Source organism: Macaca nemestrina, chromosome 1 (genome assembly GCF_043159975.1).
Source record: "Macaca nemestrina isolate mMacNem1 chromosome 1, mMacNem.hap1, whole genome shotgun sequence".
Taxonomy (NCBI): Eukaryota; Metazoa; Chordata; class Mammalia; order Primates; family Cercopithecidae; genus Macaca; species Macaca nemestrina.
In genome coordinates, this window is record NC_092125.1 from 224,298,469 (window position 1) to 224,315,445 (window position 16,977).

The following is a 16,977-nucleotide window of genomic DNA, read 5'->3' on the forward strand; positions in this document are numbered from 1 at the left end:
AGGTGAACAAGGAAAATGGAAAGATTTGAGGTGTGGGACAGCGCCCTCAGTGTGCGTGTGGTGGTACTGCGGGCTCAGGGAGGGATTCATGGCCACCAGGAGGATGTCTGACATTGACTCCCAGGAGCCAAGCCCCAGGCTAAGCAAAGTGGACTGGGGCTAAAGTCTTCTCAGGGGAGTGAGGTCTGCAGCGGCCAAAAAAGCAAAAGTAGCAGTTCTGGTAGAGTATCAGTCAAGAAGGAACAAGATAGCACTTCTCCAGTGATCTGGGCCATCACCGTGAGGAGGGTGGGGGTGTGTTAAGAGATCAGTTTGTCAGAGGCATTTGAACCAGGGTGACTCCATCTTGGATAGGCGCTGGGTGAAATAAGGCTGAGATCTATTGGGCTGCATTCCTAGGAGGTTAAGGCATTCTAAGTCACAGGATGATATAGGAGGTCAGCACAAGACACAGGTCACAAAGACCTTGCGTATAAAACAGGTTGCCATAAAGAAGCTGGCCGAAACCCACCAAAACCAAGATAGGGACGAAAGTGACTTCTGGTGGTCCTCACTGCTCATTATATGCTAATTATAATACATTAGCATGCTAAGAGACCAACCAGCACCATGACGGTTTACAAATGCCATGGCAACGTCAGGAAGTTACTCTATGTGGTCTAAAAGAGGGAGGAGCCCTCAGTTTTGGGAATTTCCCACATCTTTCCAGGAAAACTCATGAATAATCCACCCTTTGTTTAGCATATAATCAAGAAATAACCATAAAAATAGCCGACCAGCAGCCCTCAGGGCTGCTCTGCCTGTGGAGTGGCCATTCTTTCTTCCTTTACTTTCTTAATATAGTTGCCTTCACTTTATGGACTTGCCCCGAATTCTTACTGTGTGAAGTCCAGTAACACCATCTTGGGGGCTGGATTGGGACACTTTTCCGGTAATAAGTTAATGTGCTTAAGGTCACGCAGCTCTTAATAGAGGGAGACTGGAATTGGACCCCAAGCCTAACTCTAAAGTGGATTATTCTCTTTTTTTTTTTTTTTTTTTTTTGAGGCAGAGTCTCGCTCTGTCACCCAGTCTGGAGTGCAGTGGCGCTATCTTGGCTCACTTGCAACCTCCACCTCAGGTTCAGGCGATTTTGCCTCAGCCTCCCAAGTAGCTGGGATTACAGGTGTGCGCCACCACGCCTGGATAATTTTTGTATTTTTAGTAAAGACAGGGTTTCAACATGTTGGCCAGGCTGGTCACAAACTCCTGACCTCAGGTGATCCACCCTCGTCAGCCTCCCAAAGTGCTGGGATTATAGGCGTGAGCCACCACGCCCAGATGGATTATTCTTAAATACTCTTGTTTTCAGTCAAGTGGTGGGTTTTTCTGAAATTCTGCATTTAGTTTTATTTTAATACTTTATTGCATTTTGCATCTTTGCTTTACATTATTGTTAGTAATACGAATTTAAAATTAATATTGGGCAGCTGGGCGCAGTGGCTTAATTAGTGAGTGAGCTGAGATCGTACCACTATGTTCCAGCCTGGGCGACAGAGAAAAAAGAAAAAAATAGGCCGGGCGCGATGGCTCAAGCCTGTAGTCCCAGCACTTTGGGAGGCCGAGATGGGCGGGTCATGAGGTCAACAGATCAACACCCTCCTGGCTAACACGGTGAAACCCCGTCTCTACTAAAAAAATACAAAAAACTAGCCGGGCGAGGTGGCGGGCGCCTGTAGTCCCAGCTACTCCGGAGGCTGAGGCAGGAGAATGGCGAAAACCCGGGAGGCGGAGCTTGCAGTGAGCTGAGATCCGGCCACTGCGCTCCAGCCTGGGCGACAGAGCGAGACTCTGTCTCAAAAAAAAAAAAAAAGAAAAAAATAATAATACTGGGGCCAGGTGCCATGGCTCATGCCTGTAATCCCAACACTTTGGGAGGCCAAGGCAGGCAGATCACTTGAGCCCAGGAGTTTAAGACTAGCCTGGGCAACATGGTGAAACCCTGTCTGTACAGAGAGTTTAAAAAAAAAGTAGCCAAGTGTGGTGGTGCACACACATAGTCCCAGCTGCCTGGGAGGCTGAGGGGGGAGGATCACCTGAGCCTGGGAGGTTGAGGCTGCAGTGAGCCATGATTACACCACTGTGCTCCAGCCTGGGTGACAGAGCACGACTCTGTCTCAAAAAATCATAAAGAAATGAAAATACCATTCTCTGTAACTTTTCAGTGATAGACTGAAAACAGAGATAGTCTTCCTGTAGCCATCAGTCTTTTTTTTTTCTTGATTTCTAGAGCAATTTATTTCTTATTTCTAGTTGCTTCATGGATTCAGATAATTTCTACATTACTTATTCTGTAATTTAGAATTTCATCTCATTTGGGTCTTGATACCAAATTTTGCGACGGAACTGTGAGCACTGCCTTCAAGCCTAATGAGAGTTTTATTATTTTATAGCAAGTGTAAGTCTTCAGAAGTAGTGGAGTTGAAAATACTATTTCTCACCTCGTCTATTTTCTTCTTTTGTTTTAAACGCAGTTAACAAGCACAAGCCCTGGCTGGAGCCCACCTACCATGGCATAGTCACAGAGAACGACAACGCGGTGCTCCTCGACCCCCCACTGATCGCGCTGGACAAAGATGCGCCTCTGCGGTTTGCAGGTAGGAACGGGGCTTTCACTGACTCTTGAGGAATCTGGCCTGGTCAGGAAGCGTTCCGCACATCCCATTTGGATAGTGCTCAGCGTTTCTGAAAATGTCTCCATAGCTGAGGGTTATTTGTAGCTCCTTTGTACCATCGTTTTTTTTTTTTTCCCTTTTAATAGTTGGGGTAGCTGACAAAAAGACCTGTTCTTATAGTTGAAAAGCAAACTGTTTAATTTCATTGCATCATTTTTTCCTTTGTCTTAATGTAGCCAGATAACACCTAGACCGGTGCATCCCTGGCTCTAGTGTGCGCACGGAGTACCTGAGGAATGTAGAGACAGCGGGTCTGGGAGGACCTGAGATTCTGCCTTTCTTACCTGCTCATAGGTGCTGCTGGTGCTGCTGGTCCTCGAGTGGTGTGGAGCCAGAGAATCACAGCGCCAGGGGTTCCTTGCATTACCTAGATTTCCATGACCTGAGAAGACTTATTTGAAGAAGTTGAGCAGTCTTTATAGAGGAATGCTTTTGGCATAGATTTTACCTTCAGTGAATTTTTAACTTGAATTACTTCATAAGATTGTAGCCTCCGTCTTTATAGAGACAAACCTGTAGCATTGCTTTGGAGATTTTCATACTGTAATAACATTTAATAGCGTTTTCCAAGTCAGAGCTGTTCTGGCTTCACATTAGGTCCTTAACTGAAAAGAGAATGGACTGTGTCACCTTTTTTCTGCCTCAGAGTTGGAATTGATGTTGTAAAGTTAATGTTTAAGAGTTGTTTTCGGCCGGGCGCGGTGGCTCAAGCCTGTAATCCCAGCACTTTGGGAGGCCGAGACGGGTGGATCACGAGGTCAGGAGATCAAGACCATCCTGGCTAACCCGGTGAAACCTCGTCTCTACTAAAAATACAAAAAACTGGTCGGGCGAGGTGGCGGGCGCCTGTAGTCCCAGCTACTCGGGAGGCTGAGGCAGGAGAATGGCGGGAACCCGGGAGGCAGAGCTTGCAGTGAGCTGAGATCCGGCCACTGCACTCCAGCCTGGGTGACAGAGTGAGACTCTGTCTCAAAAAAAAAAAAAAAAAGAAGAGTTGTTTTCGCATATTTTTCCGGATCAAATCTTCTCCTGCATGGCTGGGCACAGTGACTCATGCCCGTAATCTCAGCACTTTGGGAGGCTGAGGCAGGAGGATTGCTTGAGTCTAGCAGGTGGAGGCTGCAGTGAGCTGTGATTGTGCCACTGTGCTCCAGCCTGGGCAACAGAGCAAGACCCCATCTCAGAAAACAAAACAAACAAAAACTTCTCATATTAAAGAGTGTTCTGGCCAGGCACAGTGGCTTACACCTGTAATCCCAGCACTCTGGGAGGCCGAGGTGGGCAGATCACCAGGTCAGGAGATTGAGACCATCCTGACTAACACAGTGAAAACCTGTCTCTACTAAAATATATAAAAAAATATTAGCCAGGTATGGTGGTGGGTGCCTGTAGTCCCAGCTACTCAGGAGGCTGAGGCAGGAGAATGGCGTGAACCTGGGAGGTGGAGGTTGCAGTGAGCCGAGATTGTGCCACTGCACTCCAGCCTGGGCGACAGAGCAAGACTCCGTTTCGAAAAAAAAAAAAAAGACTATTCTGTTTGCCTAGGGACAAATAAGAAAAATTGGATGAATTTGTATGAAATGTATGTTAATTTTACTGTAGTAAGTTGAGGGAAATAAACATGCGTTTGTTTCTGAAAAGCTGGTTGAAAAATAAATTTGTACTTCATTCTGTTTAAGAGCCGCATCACATTTTCAGCACCCTCACCTGTGAACCAGCTTGTTCTGTAGAGATACAGCCTCCCAAGTTGTTTTGTGTGTTTATGGATTTTCAGAGAGAAATCTGATGAAAAGGACAGTAGAGGCAGTACCCCATGCTGCGAATACACACACAGCATTTGTCCAGTTGCCGGGGTGATTATTTTTGGTTGTTTCCCCAGATTTTTTTTTTTTCTTCTTCTGAAACAGAGTCTTGCTCTATTGCCCAGGCTGGAGTGCAGTGGCGCCATCTTGGCTCACTGCACCCTCCGCCTCCCGGGTTCAAGCAGTTCTCCTGCCTCAGCCTCCTGAGTAGCTGGGATTACAGGTGCCCGCCACCGTGCCCAGCTAATTTTTGTATTTTTAGTAGAGACAGGGTTTCACCATGTTGGCCAGGCTGGTCTCGAACTCCTGACCTTGTGATCCGCCTGCATCGGCCTCCCAAAGTGCCAGGATTACAGGCGTGAGCCACCATGCCCATCCTAATTTTTGTATTTTTAGTAGAGATGAGGTTTCAACATGTTGTTCAGGCTGGTGTCGAACTCCTGGCCTCAGGTGATCCACCTGCCTTGGCCTTGAAAAGTGCTGGTGGATAGATCATTTTAACAGAATTACTTAGCTTATGTTTTTGAGCAGTTTTATATACATTTCTGACGTTTTATGCATTTCAAGAAGTGACTGCAGTTCAGGCTTCAGTATTTGCCCCCTCAGGTCCTCCTTTGCCTTGTGAAGTATCAGCGGTCCTGTTGTTCCTGCAGTGTGATCCTACTATGTTGTAATAATTGATACACTATTTTATTTTATTTTATATTTTATTTTATTTATTTTGTTTTTGAGATGGCGTCTTGCTTTGTCACCTAGGCTGTAGTGCAATGGTGCAATCTCGGCTCACTGCAACCTCCGCCTCCTAGATTCAAGCAATTCTCCTGCCTCAGCCTCCCATTAGCTGGGATTACAGGTGCCCGCCACCATGCCCAGCTAATTTTTGTATTTTTAGTAGAGACAGGGTTTCACCATGTTGGCCAGGCTGGTCTCGAACTCCTGACCTCAGGTGATCCACCTACCTTGGCCTCCCAAAGTGCTGGGATTACAGGTGTGAGCCACCATGCCCAGCCAATAATGCATGCACTTATAAAGCATGCATAGCAATATCCCAGGCACTACTCTATGTACTGTACAAATATAAATTTGTATTTAATCCCCAATAACCGTAAGATAATAAATACACTTTTCTGCATTAAAGGCAGGAACTGGAGGCACAGAATAGTTAAGCTGTTGCTCTGGGCGTGTAGCTGGTCGGTGGTGCAGAGGCAGGGCTCCAGCCCAGGCAGGAAGGCTGTCTGCTATGATGAGGTAGCTACATATGTAACTGCACGAAGTTCACAAGGAAATAGGAAATGAAATATACATGGAGTGTTAACTTTGAAGGAAAAAGTCGTATCAATGAAATACCTCTTTTTCTTATTGTATTTTTGTATTTAATTTTATTGTGTGTATATATATATATATTTTTTGAGACGGAGTCTTGCTCTGTCGCCCTGGCTGGAGTGCAGTGGCGCGATCTCGGCTCACTGCAAGCTCCACCTCCCGGGTTCACGCCATTCTCCTGCCTCAGCCTCCTGAGTAGCTGGGACTACAGACGCCTGCCACCGCGCCCGGCTAATTTTTTGTATTTTTAGTAGAGACGGGGTTTCACCGTGGTCTCGATCTCCTGACCTTGTGATCCGCCCGCCTCGGCCTCCCAAAGTGCTGGGATTAAGATATTCTAGATGAAATAACACTTATACAGGTTTATTTTTTTAGAGATTCTCAGGTTTTTTGCTGATGTACAAAAATTGTATGTTGTGATATGTATATATTTTAACTATATAGAAAAGCAATTTAAATCCAAGCTATAGTGGTAACTTGGTTGTATTTGCTATAGTGGATAGATAAGTCAGTATTTTCCTTTTGGATATTTTCATGGGGGAAGCACAGTTACTCTTATATAATATTTTTTCTTTCTTTTTTCTTTTTTGGAGATAATTCATATGCCACAAAAATCACCCTTTTAAAGTGTACAGCTCATTGAGTTTTAGAATGTTGGCCAAAAACCATGCACCTGCCAACCACTGTCTAACTCCAGAACATTTTCGTCACCCCAAAAAGGAACCCTTGCACCAAGTAGCAGTCACCCCTCAGTCTCCTCCACTCCCCAACCCTGGCAGCCGCTACAGATTTCTCTATTCTGGATAATCATGTAAATGCACTGTGGCTTTTTGTGATGGGCGACTCACTTCCAGCATGATGGTTTCACAGTTTACCTGTGTTAGGTGCCTAGCAGCCTCTCGTTACTTTTTTATTGCTGGATATTATTCCATTCTATGAATAGACTACATTTTGTTTCTCTGTTCATCCACTGATGGACATTTGGTTTGCTTCTACTTTTTGGCTATTATGGGTCATGCTGCTGTGAACATTCCTGTACAGGTCTTTGTGTGGACATAGGTTTTCGGTCCTTTAGTATACACACAGGAGTGCAGCTGATCCCTTTGACTGAAGTGTGGGGTGCTGTCCCTCTGCTGGAGGAGTGGGCAGCTGCAGGGAGGGAAGGGAGCACCTGACCTGCTGCCTTATCCCTCCTTCCCTCCTTCCCTCCTTCACTTCTTCCCTTCCTCCTTCCCTCCTTCCCTCCTTCCCTCCTTCCCTTCCTCCTTCCCTCCTTCCCTCCTTCCCTCCTTCCCTCCTTCCCTTCCTCCTTTCCTCCCTCCCTCCTTCCCTCCTTCCCTCCTTCCCTTCCTCCTTCCCTCCGTCTGTCCTTTCCTTCCTCTCTCTCTCCTTCCCTCCTTCCCTCCCTCCCTCCATCCGTCCTTTCCTTCCTCTCTCTCTCCTTCCCTCCTTCCCTCCCTCCTTCCCTCCCTCCTTCCCTCTGTCCTTTCCTTCCTCTCTCTCTCCTTCCCTCCTTCCCTCCCTCCCTCCCTCCATCTGTCCTTTCCTTCCTCTCTCCCTGCCTCTCCCCCTCCCTTTTGCCCACCCTCCCTCTTTCCGTCCTTTCCTTCCTCTCTTCCTCCTTCCCTCCTTCCTTCCCTTCATCCCTCTCTCCTTCTGTTCCCCCTTCCCTCACTCCCTTCTTCCCTCCTTCCCCCTTTTCCTCCCTCCCTCCCTCCCTGCCTGTCTTCCTCCTTCCCTCCCTCCCTCTTTCCCTCCCTCCTTTACTTTCTCCCTTTGTTTCTTCCTCCCTCCCTCCCTCTTCTGTTGCTTTGGTGCCACCCAACACAGAATCCTGCCCCCATGGTGCCACCCAGCACAGAACAGGATGCTATGAGACTGAGCAGGGAGGTCAGGAGCAGAGACCCTAGAGCTGACGGACCAGTGAGTGAATCGTAGCTCTTCTACTTCTTGGCTGTGTGGCCTTAGGCAAATTACTTACCCTTTCTTTGCCTGTGTTTTATCATTTCTAAAAGGATACAGTGTCACAGACTTCATTACGTCACAGACCTCATTGGTTGGGGGAATGTTAGCTTCTTTATTCATACATGTGAAGAGCTTTAAACCGTGCCTGGTACAGTAATTACTACCTACAGTGTTTGCTGCTGCTGTTATTACTAATAATAGAATCTTTTAAAGATATTTTTTCACTTAACATTTTGTGAGAAATATTTTCTCATCTTTCTACAAAAGTCGTTATAGTGTTGCATTTTCTTACAGAGTTTCTTAAGTATTTTTTGGATAAGAGAGAGGCTAGACCTGGAGCCTTATTTTCATCTTAGATTGATTTGGGTGATGACGTAGAGTTTAATTTCGCACCATGTTGAGGAGGAGGGTGGTGGTGGTGGTGGTGGCATCTAATGTTTACTGAGTGCCTGCAGGATGGCAGAGGTTGCTCTGAGGGCCCGGTGTGGGTTACTTTCTTGGATTCTTTTCAGCAGTTTGTTTTTGAGATGGAGTCTTGCTCTGTTGCCCAGGCTGGAGTGCAGTGGCACGATCTCGGCTCACTGCAACCTCTGCCTCCTGGGTTCAAGAAATTCTCCTGCCTCAGCCTCCGGAGTAGCTGGGACTACAAGTGCACGCCACCATGCCTGGCTAACTTTTTGTATTTTTTAGTAGAGATAGGGTTTCACCGTGCTCCCCAGGCTGGTCGTGAACTCCTGAGCTCAAGCAATCCGCCCGCCTCGGCTTCCCAAAGTGCTGGGATTACAGGCATGAGCCGCTGCGCCTGGCCTCTTCCCCAGTCTTATGCAGTAGACATGCCCACTGCCCCTGTCCTCCAGGTGAGGAACCAGGCTCAGCGTGTCTGCCAGCTGCGTGACAGCAGGAGAAGCTACTTTGTTCCCCACTTTATCCCCAAAACCTCCGTCAGTGCCTGGGGCACAGTCACTCCATAGATATTTGTAGAGGGAGGAGATGAGTCTGCCCAGGATCACACAGCTCGTAAATGACAGAGCCACCTCGGGGCCCAGCTCACTGTGTGAACATTCCGGTTCATCGTGTGATCCCACTACAAGGCGTGTGTGTGTGTGTGGGTAGCCATAGGAGTTCACTTGTCAGAGCTCTGAAATGAATGCATGTGCAATGCTGGGAGCTTAGTCGCTGAAGCTCCTTGTAAGGCATCACTAATCAGACATTCACGATGAAGATCCAGTCTCGCCTGGATTGTTTCCTTGGGGTGAAATTCAGGTACAGAGTCTTGGTATTTGTCAAGTGTTTTAGGAAATTTAAATGATTCGGTTTCTAGTTCTCCTCCTTCTCCTTAATCTGCTGAAAGCCTGAGTAGTCACAGGTCAGAAAACAGTTTTTGCATTTTATTATTTATTTATTTATTTGGAGATAGGGTCTGGCTCTGTCGCCCAGGCTGGAGTGCAGTGGCATGATCTCGGCTCACTGCAACCTCTGCCTTCCAGGTTCAAGCAATTCTCATTCCTCAGCCTCCCGAGTAGCTGGGATTACAGGCGTGCACCACCACAGGCCAGCTAATTTTTTGTATTTTTAGTAGAGACGGGGTTTCACCATGTTGGCCAGGCTGGTCTCGAACTCCAGGCCTCAAGTGATCCTCCACCTTGGCCTCCCTAAAGTGCTGAGATTACAGGTGTGAGCCCACTGTGCCTGGCCTTTTTTTAAAAATTTTATATATTTCATGGAGAGTTACAAGCTTGAGCCTCGTGTGTGGGCCATAGGGTTGGGGCCTTGAAGATGATGTGTTCTGTTCTTGTCAGAGGCCGCTCCTCCTCTCCCTGCTTCCTCTTCAGAGCTCCTCCTTCTAGGAGGTGGTGGTGTTCTAGCAATCTCTTCCCTGCCTTCCCAGGTTAGGTATGGATGTTTTACAAGATTGGTTGAACCATAATGATACAAATAGAATCCAAAAGAATTTTCAGGGCAAGAATGGGAACTTTGTTTTCATTGATAGTCAGAGCCCACCCAGGACTCCTGTGAAACTCTTGTCTGTATTCTTCGTTATGAATGCGATTCACGTGCCCTGAGCGTGGCCAGTGGGGTTCACTGCTGCGTTTCACTGCCCAGTTTGCTTTTTTAGCACGTGTAACTGAGCTGACCTTATGTTTGCAGCAGTGAGTTGTTTGACCTGCATGAAATTGCCTTTTTTTTGTTTTGTTTTGTTTTGAGACAGTCGCACTCTGTCACCCAGGCTAGAGTGCAGTGGCGCGATCTCGGCTCACTGCAACCTCCGCCTCCCAGGTTCAAGTGATTCTCCTGCCTCAACCTCCCAAGTAGCTGGGAGCTGGGATTACAGGCGCCCGCCACCATGCCCGGCTAATTATTGTATTTTTAGTAGAGAAAGGGTTTCGCCATGTTGGCCAGGCTGGTCGTAAACAACTGACCTCAGGTGATCCGCCTGCCTCATTCTCCCAGAGTGCTGGGAATATAGGTGGAGCAACGGCACGCGGCCTCCTTTTTTTTTTTTCTTTTTTTGAGATGGAGTCCCCGCCTCCCGGGTTCAAGCGATTTCAGCTAATTTTTGTATTTTTAGTAGAGACAGGGTTTTACCATGTTGGCCAGGCTGGTCTCAAACTCTTGACCTCAAGATCCCCCTGCCTCGGCCTCCTGAAGTGCTAGGATTACAGGCTTGAGCCACCACACCAGGCCAATTTTTTTTTTTTGTTTTTGAGACAGTGTCTTGCTCTGTCACCCAGGCTGGAGTGCAGTGGCACAATCTCGGCTTTCTGCAAGCTCCGCCTCCCGGGTTCATGCCATTCTCCTGCCTCAGCCTCCCAAGTAGCTGGCACTACAGTTGCCCGCCACCATGCCCAGCTAATTTTTGTATTTTTAGTAGAGATGGGGTTTCACCTTGTTAGCCAGGAAGGTCTTGATCTCCTGACCTCGTGATCCGCCCGCCTCGGCCTCCCAAAGTGCTGAGATTACAGGTGTGAGCCACCGCACCTGGCCTTTTTTTTTTTTTTTTTTTAAAGATGGAACTTCACTTCATCACCTAGGCTGGAGTGCAGTGGTGGGATCTCAGCTCACTGCAACCTCTGCCTCAGAAAATCAAGCGATTCTCCCACCTCAGCCTTCCGAGTAGCTTGGATTACAGGCCTGCACTAGCACACCTGGCTGATTTTTGTATTTTTAGTAGAGACAGGGTTTCAGCATGTTACCTAGGCTGGCCTTGAACCCCTGACCTCAAGTGATCCACCTGCCTCGGCCTCCCAAAGTGTTGGGATTACAGGTGTGAGCCATGGTGCCCCTACTTGAAACTTTATCCGAGTGTTAGAGATGGGCCTCATGGGAGGTGTTGGGGTCACAGCGGGTGAATCCTTCATGAATAGATTAATGGTGTCCCTGGCTATGGGGTGAGGTGTTGGGGTGGGGGACAGTGGGTGAATTCTCATTTTTTTAGTTCCCGCAAGAGCTGGTTGCTAAGAAGAGCCTGTGGTTGCTCCTCCTCCTCCTCCCCCATCCCTCTCTCTCTCTCTTTCTCTCTTTCTCCCTTACCGTGTGATTTCTGCACAGCCTTCCACTGTGAGTAGAAGTAGCCTGAGGCCCTTGCCAGATGCAGATGTCCAACCTTGAACTTCCCAGCCATCAGAAGTATGAGCCAAAGAAACCTTTCTTCTTTATAACTTACCCAGCCTCAAGTCTTCCTTTGCAGCAACACTGAATGGACTCAGACAGCCCAGAAGTGGTTCGTTAGGCAGGGCTCGAGCCCTGTAAAGGGTGGGTGGAGTTTGCACAGGCAGTGAAGGGAGGGGAAAGGTGGGAGCAGAGGTGGGAACTGGAGAGGCCTCCCAGGGTAGGTTACCAGGTCAGCTTGTGTGGCGTGGGGTGTGGAGGAGCGCAGTGTTGGAAGTCAACTTGAGTCCACATGATTTCCATTGCTAGGCTGAATGGATGCATGGGGTTTTCCAGTGCTATGCCCGGATCACCTGGGGCCCTGGTGTAGAGGGCAGGTTCCTGAGCTCCATGCTCGGTCGCCTAGTCTGTACCTCCAGGAGTGGCGCCTGAGAAATCCATACCAGCCAGCTAGGTTTGCAAACCCCCGATGGGCCACCTTCCCAAGTCTATAGACTGTCTGCGTTGGAGTCATCTGGCAGTGCTTGATCAAAATACAGATCACTGGGCTCTGTCCCTAGAACCACCAAGTCAGAATTTCTATGGATGGAGCTTGGAAACCACATTTTTAACAAGCTTCCCAGACCATTTTTGACACACTAGAATTTGAGAGCCACTATGGTAGTCCGTGAGGAACTTGCGAGAGCATAACTCTTGGAGTCTGTGTGTGGTTATTGTTATGTGTTTTTCAGGGTACCCTTTTTTTTCTCCCGAGACACAGTCTCGCTCTGTCACCTAGGCTGCAGTGCAGTGGCACAACCTTGGCTCACTGCAACCTCCACCTCCTGCATTCAAGTGATTCTTGTGCCTCAGCCTCCCAAGTAGCTGGGACTACAGGCGTGCACCACCATGCCGGGCTAATTTTTGTATTTTTAGTAGAGACAGGGTTTTGCCATGTTGGCCAGGCTGGCCTTGATCTCCTGACCTCAGGAGCTTGGCTTCCCAAAGTACTGGGATTACGGGCTGGGCGCAGTGGTTCGCACCTGTATTCCCAGCACTTTGAGAGGCCAAGGCGAGGGGATCACTTGAGGTCAGGAGTTTGAGACCAGCCTGGCCAACATGGCAAAACCCTGTCTCTACTAAAAATACAAAAATTAGCCCGGCATGGTGGTGCACGCCTGGAGTCCCAGCTACTTGGGAGGCTGAGGCACAAGAATCACTTGAATGCAGGAGGTGGAGGTTGCAGTGAGCCAAGGTTGTGCCACTGCACTGCAGCCTAGGTGACAGAGCGAGACTGTGTCTTGGGAGAAAAAAAAGGGTACCCTGAAAAACTCTGCTGATTAGAGACACGTATGAGCTTGTTCCAGAAATTAGCCTGGACTGGTAAGCAAGGAAGCCAGAGGTCACCAAACATCAGGGACAGGCTGGACACCCAGCCATTGAATGTGGGCACCAAGGCCAAGTGGAGCAGAGAGAAGTGGATAGTTGCTACTCAGCAAGTGTCCATTTTCTTTTTCTTTTTTTTTTTGAGATGAAATCTCACTGTCGCCCAGGTTGGAGTACAGTGGCATGATTTCAGCTCACTGCAACCTGTGCCTCCCAGGTTCAAGCGATTCTCGTGCCTCAGCCTCCTGAGTAGCTGGAATTACAGGCGCCTGCCACCATGTCCAGCTAATTTTTGTATTTTTAGTAGGGACAGGGTCTTACCATATTGGCCAGGCTGGTCTCGAACTCCTGACCTCAGATGATCCACCCACCTCAGCCTCCCAAAGTGCTGGAATTACAGGTGTGGGCCACCACGCCCAGCCCATTTTCTCTTCTTTACAGCCCCCTGATCCCTTTCCCATTGGGCACAGATCAGTGGGTCCACAACCTGTTACCCCACCTCCCCCAGCCAAGTATGTGGACAGTGTGAACTAGGCTGAACAGATGCCCCTCTCTGAAGTTTGAATGGTGAGTGGAGCGCCAGTGATGCTAAGAATAGTTACGGTTCGGGTCTGTCTGTCCAGGTTGTTTTGCAGTGGGACTGTTGTGGTTCCTATTTCCTGGTCTCCAGCCGCCTTGGCTTCCACCGTTTCCAAGTCCCTTTCTCTGGCCTACAGTCAGTTCCATGAGTTCCCGATAGTTTTCCAATCAGTTTCCTTTTGCTAAGTTACCTAGAAAGGATTTCTGTTGCTTACAATCAGAGAACCTTAGCTGTTATACGTAAGGAGTGAAGGAAACACTTGCAATATAAGGGCAGGGTCCCCTGAGAGCTGGGAGACGTGTAGGAGAGGCCATCCTCAGGTTAGGAAGAAGACTTTGAAAGAACAGCAGGGCCAGCCTGAAGCTGGAGTTTCTCAAAGGCACAGATGAGGAACGTAAGGGCAAAGTGCTGTCAGCTGAGAACCCCGCACATGACTTTGGATATCCAGAAGTCAAATATAGACTTTGTTGTGTTCATGCATTTTTCATATTTTTATGTTTCGCTTTAAAAAAAAACTCCTTTAAAACAGTTTTTAAAAAATTTTTTAATTTTTAGACATGGTCTCGCTCTGTTGCCCAGAGTACTGAGGCTGGAGTCCAGTGGCATGATCATGGCTCACTACAGCCTTGACATCCCAGGCCCAGGTGATTCTCCCACCTTAGGCTCCCAGGTAGGCGGGACCACAGGCACATGCCACCACGCCCGGCTAGTTTTTGTATTTTTGGTAGAGACAGGATTTCACCTTGTTGGTCAAGCTGGTCTCGAACTCCTGACCCTCAGGTGATCCACCTGCCTCAGCTTCCCAAAGTGCTGGGATTACAGGTGTGAGCTACCAGGCCTGCCCCACAAATTTCTTTTTTTTTTTTTTTTTTTTTTTTGAGACGAAGTCTTGCTCAGTCGCCCAGGCTGGAGTGCAGTGGTGTGATCTTGGCTCACTGCAAGCTCCGCCTCCTGGGTTCACGACATTCTCCTGCCGCAGCTTCCCAAGTAGCTGGGACTACAGGCGCTCACCACCACGCCCAGCTAATTTTTTTTTTTTTTTTTTTGAGACGGAGTCTTGCTTTGTCACCCAGGCTGGAGTGCAGTGGCGCGATCTCCACTCACTGCAAGCTCCGCTTCCCGGGTTCACACTATTCTCCTGCCTCAGCCTCCCGTGTAGCTGGGACTACAGGCGCCTGCCACCACGCCCGGCTAATTTTTTTTTTTAATGTATTTTTGGTAGAGACGGAATTTCACCGTGTTAGCCAGGATGGTCTCGATCTCCTGACCTCGTGATCCGCCCGTCTCGGCCTCCCAAAGTGCTGGGATTACAAGCATGAGCCACCGCGCCCGGCCTTTTTTTTTTTTTTTAGTAGAGATGGGGTTTCACCACATTAGCCAGGATGGTCTCGATCACCTGACCTCGTGATCCACCCGCCTCGGCCTCCCAAAGTGTTGGGATTACAGGCGTGAGCCACCGTGCCCAGCCTCAATCTTAAGTTCCTTTTGACCATTTTAGATGATCTCAGGGGAATGAAGGTTTGGGGAAAGAGCCTGGGAAGGATTTGGCCCATTCCTAGGCGATCCTAGCTAGAGAGGTTGTCTGGGAAACCTGGTTGGATGTTTTCAGCTTGGTACAAGCAGGGTTTTAGGTAGATTTGCCCAGCAGAGCCAGCTGAACTGAGTGGGAGGGAGCAGGGCAGGAAGGAACTGGGATGTGAGAGGCGATTCTGAGAGGTCCTTCCCTGCAACGGATGAGGTTGTTTGAGGTTGAGAGAGGCTGAGTGTAGGATAGCGAGGGGTGGAGCTACACCTTCATATGTGATGATGCCGTAGCATGCATTTAACTACTGTGAACTGGGGCGGGCGTGGTGGCTTATGCCTGTAATCCCAGCACTGAGGGAGGCTGAGACAGGTGAGTCGCTTGAGCTCAGGAGTTCAAGACCAGCCTGGGCAACATGGTGAAACCCCGCCTCTACAAAAAAAAAAAAATAATAATAAAAAAAATAAGGCCGGGCGCGGTGGCTCAAGTCTGTAATTCCAGCACTTTGGGAGGCTGAGGCGGGCGGATCACGAGGCCAGGAGATCGAGACCATCCTGGCTAACACGGCGAAACCCCGTCTCTACTAAAAATACAAGAAAATTAGCCGGGCGAGGTGGCGGGCGCCTGTAGTCCCAGCTACTTGGGAGGCTGAGGCAGGAGAATGGCGTGAACCCAGGGGGGGTGGAGCTTGCAGTGAGCCGAGATCGCACCACTGCACTCCAGCCTGGGCCACAGAGCAAGACTCTGTCTCAAAAATAAATAAATAAATAAATAAAAATAAAATAAAAATAAAGCTGGGAATGGGTGGCATGCACTGGTGGTCCCAGCTACTCGGGAGGCTGAGGTGGGAGAATCGCTTGAATTCAGGAGGTGGAGGTCCTATCTATTCCTCTAAAAATCCCTTAAATGTCTCCTTGGGACAGCGCCTAGTTCTGCTGTCATTGTATCTCATCAGAGGTACTATGGTAGCTGTAACTTGTTCAGTCGCCCCTGCCTTGCTCCAGTCCGATCCTTATTAAAAGTAGAGTTTTAGGTTGAATGCACAGATGGCCACTTAAGGTGGGCGTAGGGCTGACTCTGCAGATGGCTCAGCAGGCCCTGCAGTGATGGGCTCGGTTGCAAGGCTGGTGCAGAAGACCCAGGTCTGCCTGAGTTTTGCAGAGCCCACACTGCACCTGCCGCCTCGAACTACCAACCTGGTGAGTTGTTTTCTTAAGTCCTTGTAGTTTAAGGACCCAGCTGACTAGCAATTTAATAAGTACTGGTGGATTTGAGGCACCATATCCCGTTGGTGGAACTCATTAAAGTAGCTAATGTTAATACTCAGAATATTGAGTATTCTGAGAGCTAGGTTTGTACCATTGCATTCCAGCCTGGGCAACAGAGGGAAACCCTGTCTCTAAAACAACCAACAAGGAGGAAATCTGCACTTACCTATGGAGAGACCTGTGTCAGGAAAGCACACCACAATCACCGTCATTAATGTCAATTCAGATGATGTGGAACTGCCTCACTATTTTCTCTGCAGAACAGTCAACTCCAAGTCAGAAACTGAAGTTTTATCTGAATTAAAGCTGGGCAACCTAAATTACTTTAAAATGTATTATGCAATGTTAATATGCATCAAAACGTGTAATATTGTGAATTAGCACATCCTGGAAAACATTTGGACACGTCTGGTACCGGGCAGGTTACTCATGGGTGTCTCTGTAGAGCAGAGATGAGCAAATCTTTTCTGTGAAGAACTAGATGGGACTATTTTAAGCGTTGGGGCCCCTCGGATCTCTTTCGCAATGATGTAACTCTGCAACAACCTCTGCCCTTGCAGTGTGAAAGCAGAGACCATACATTAAACAAATGAGCATGTCTGTGTTCCAGTAAAATATATTTATAGAAACTGTATTTGAGGCCGGGCTGGTGGCTCACGCCTGTAATCTCAGCACTTTGGGAGGCAGAGGTGGGCAGATCACGAGGTCAGGAGATCAAGACCATCCTGGCTAACATGGTGAAACCCTATCTCTACTGAAAATACAAAAACAAAAAAATTAGCCAGGCATGGTGGCGGGCACCTGTAATCCCAGCTACTCGGGAGGCTGA

General features: G+C 48.4%; 1 protein-coding gene across 3 annotated transcripts in view; it reads left to right on the forward strand.

Moving 5' to 3' along the window:
* The window catches only part of LOC105479019 (calsyntenin 1), a 98,799-nt gene that overhangs the window by 50,108 nt on the left and 31,714 nt on the right, over positions 1-16,977 (forward strand). For all 3 annotated transcript variants that reach the window (XM_011736808.3, XM_011736798.3, XM_011736792.3), the window contains exon 2: positions 2,514-2,636. In XM_011736808.3, the coding sequence (XP_011735110.2) occupies positions 2,514-2,636 (123 nt within the window). The remainder of the gene's footprint in view (positions 1-2,513; positions 2,637-16,977) is intronic.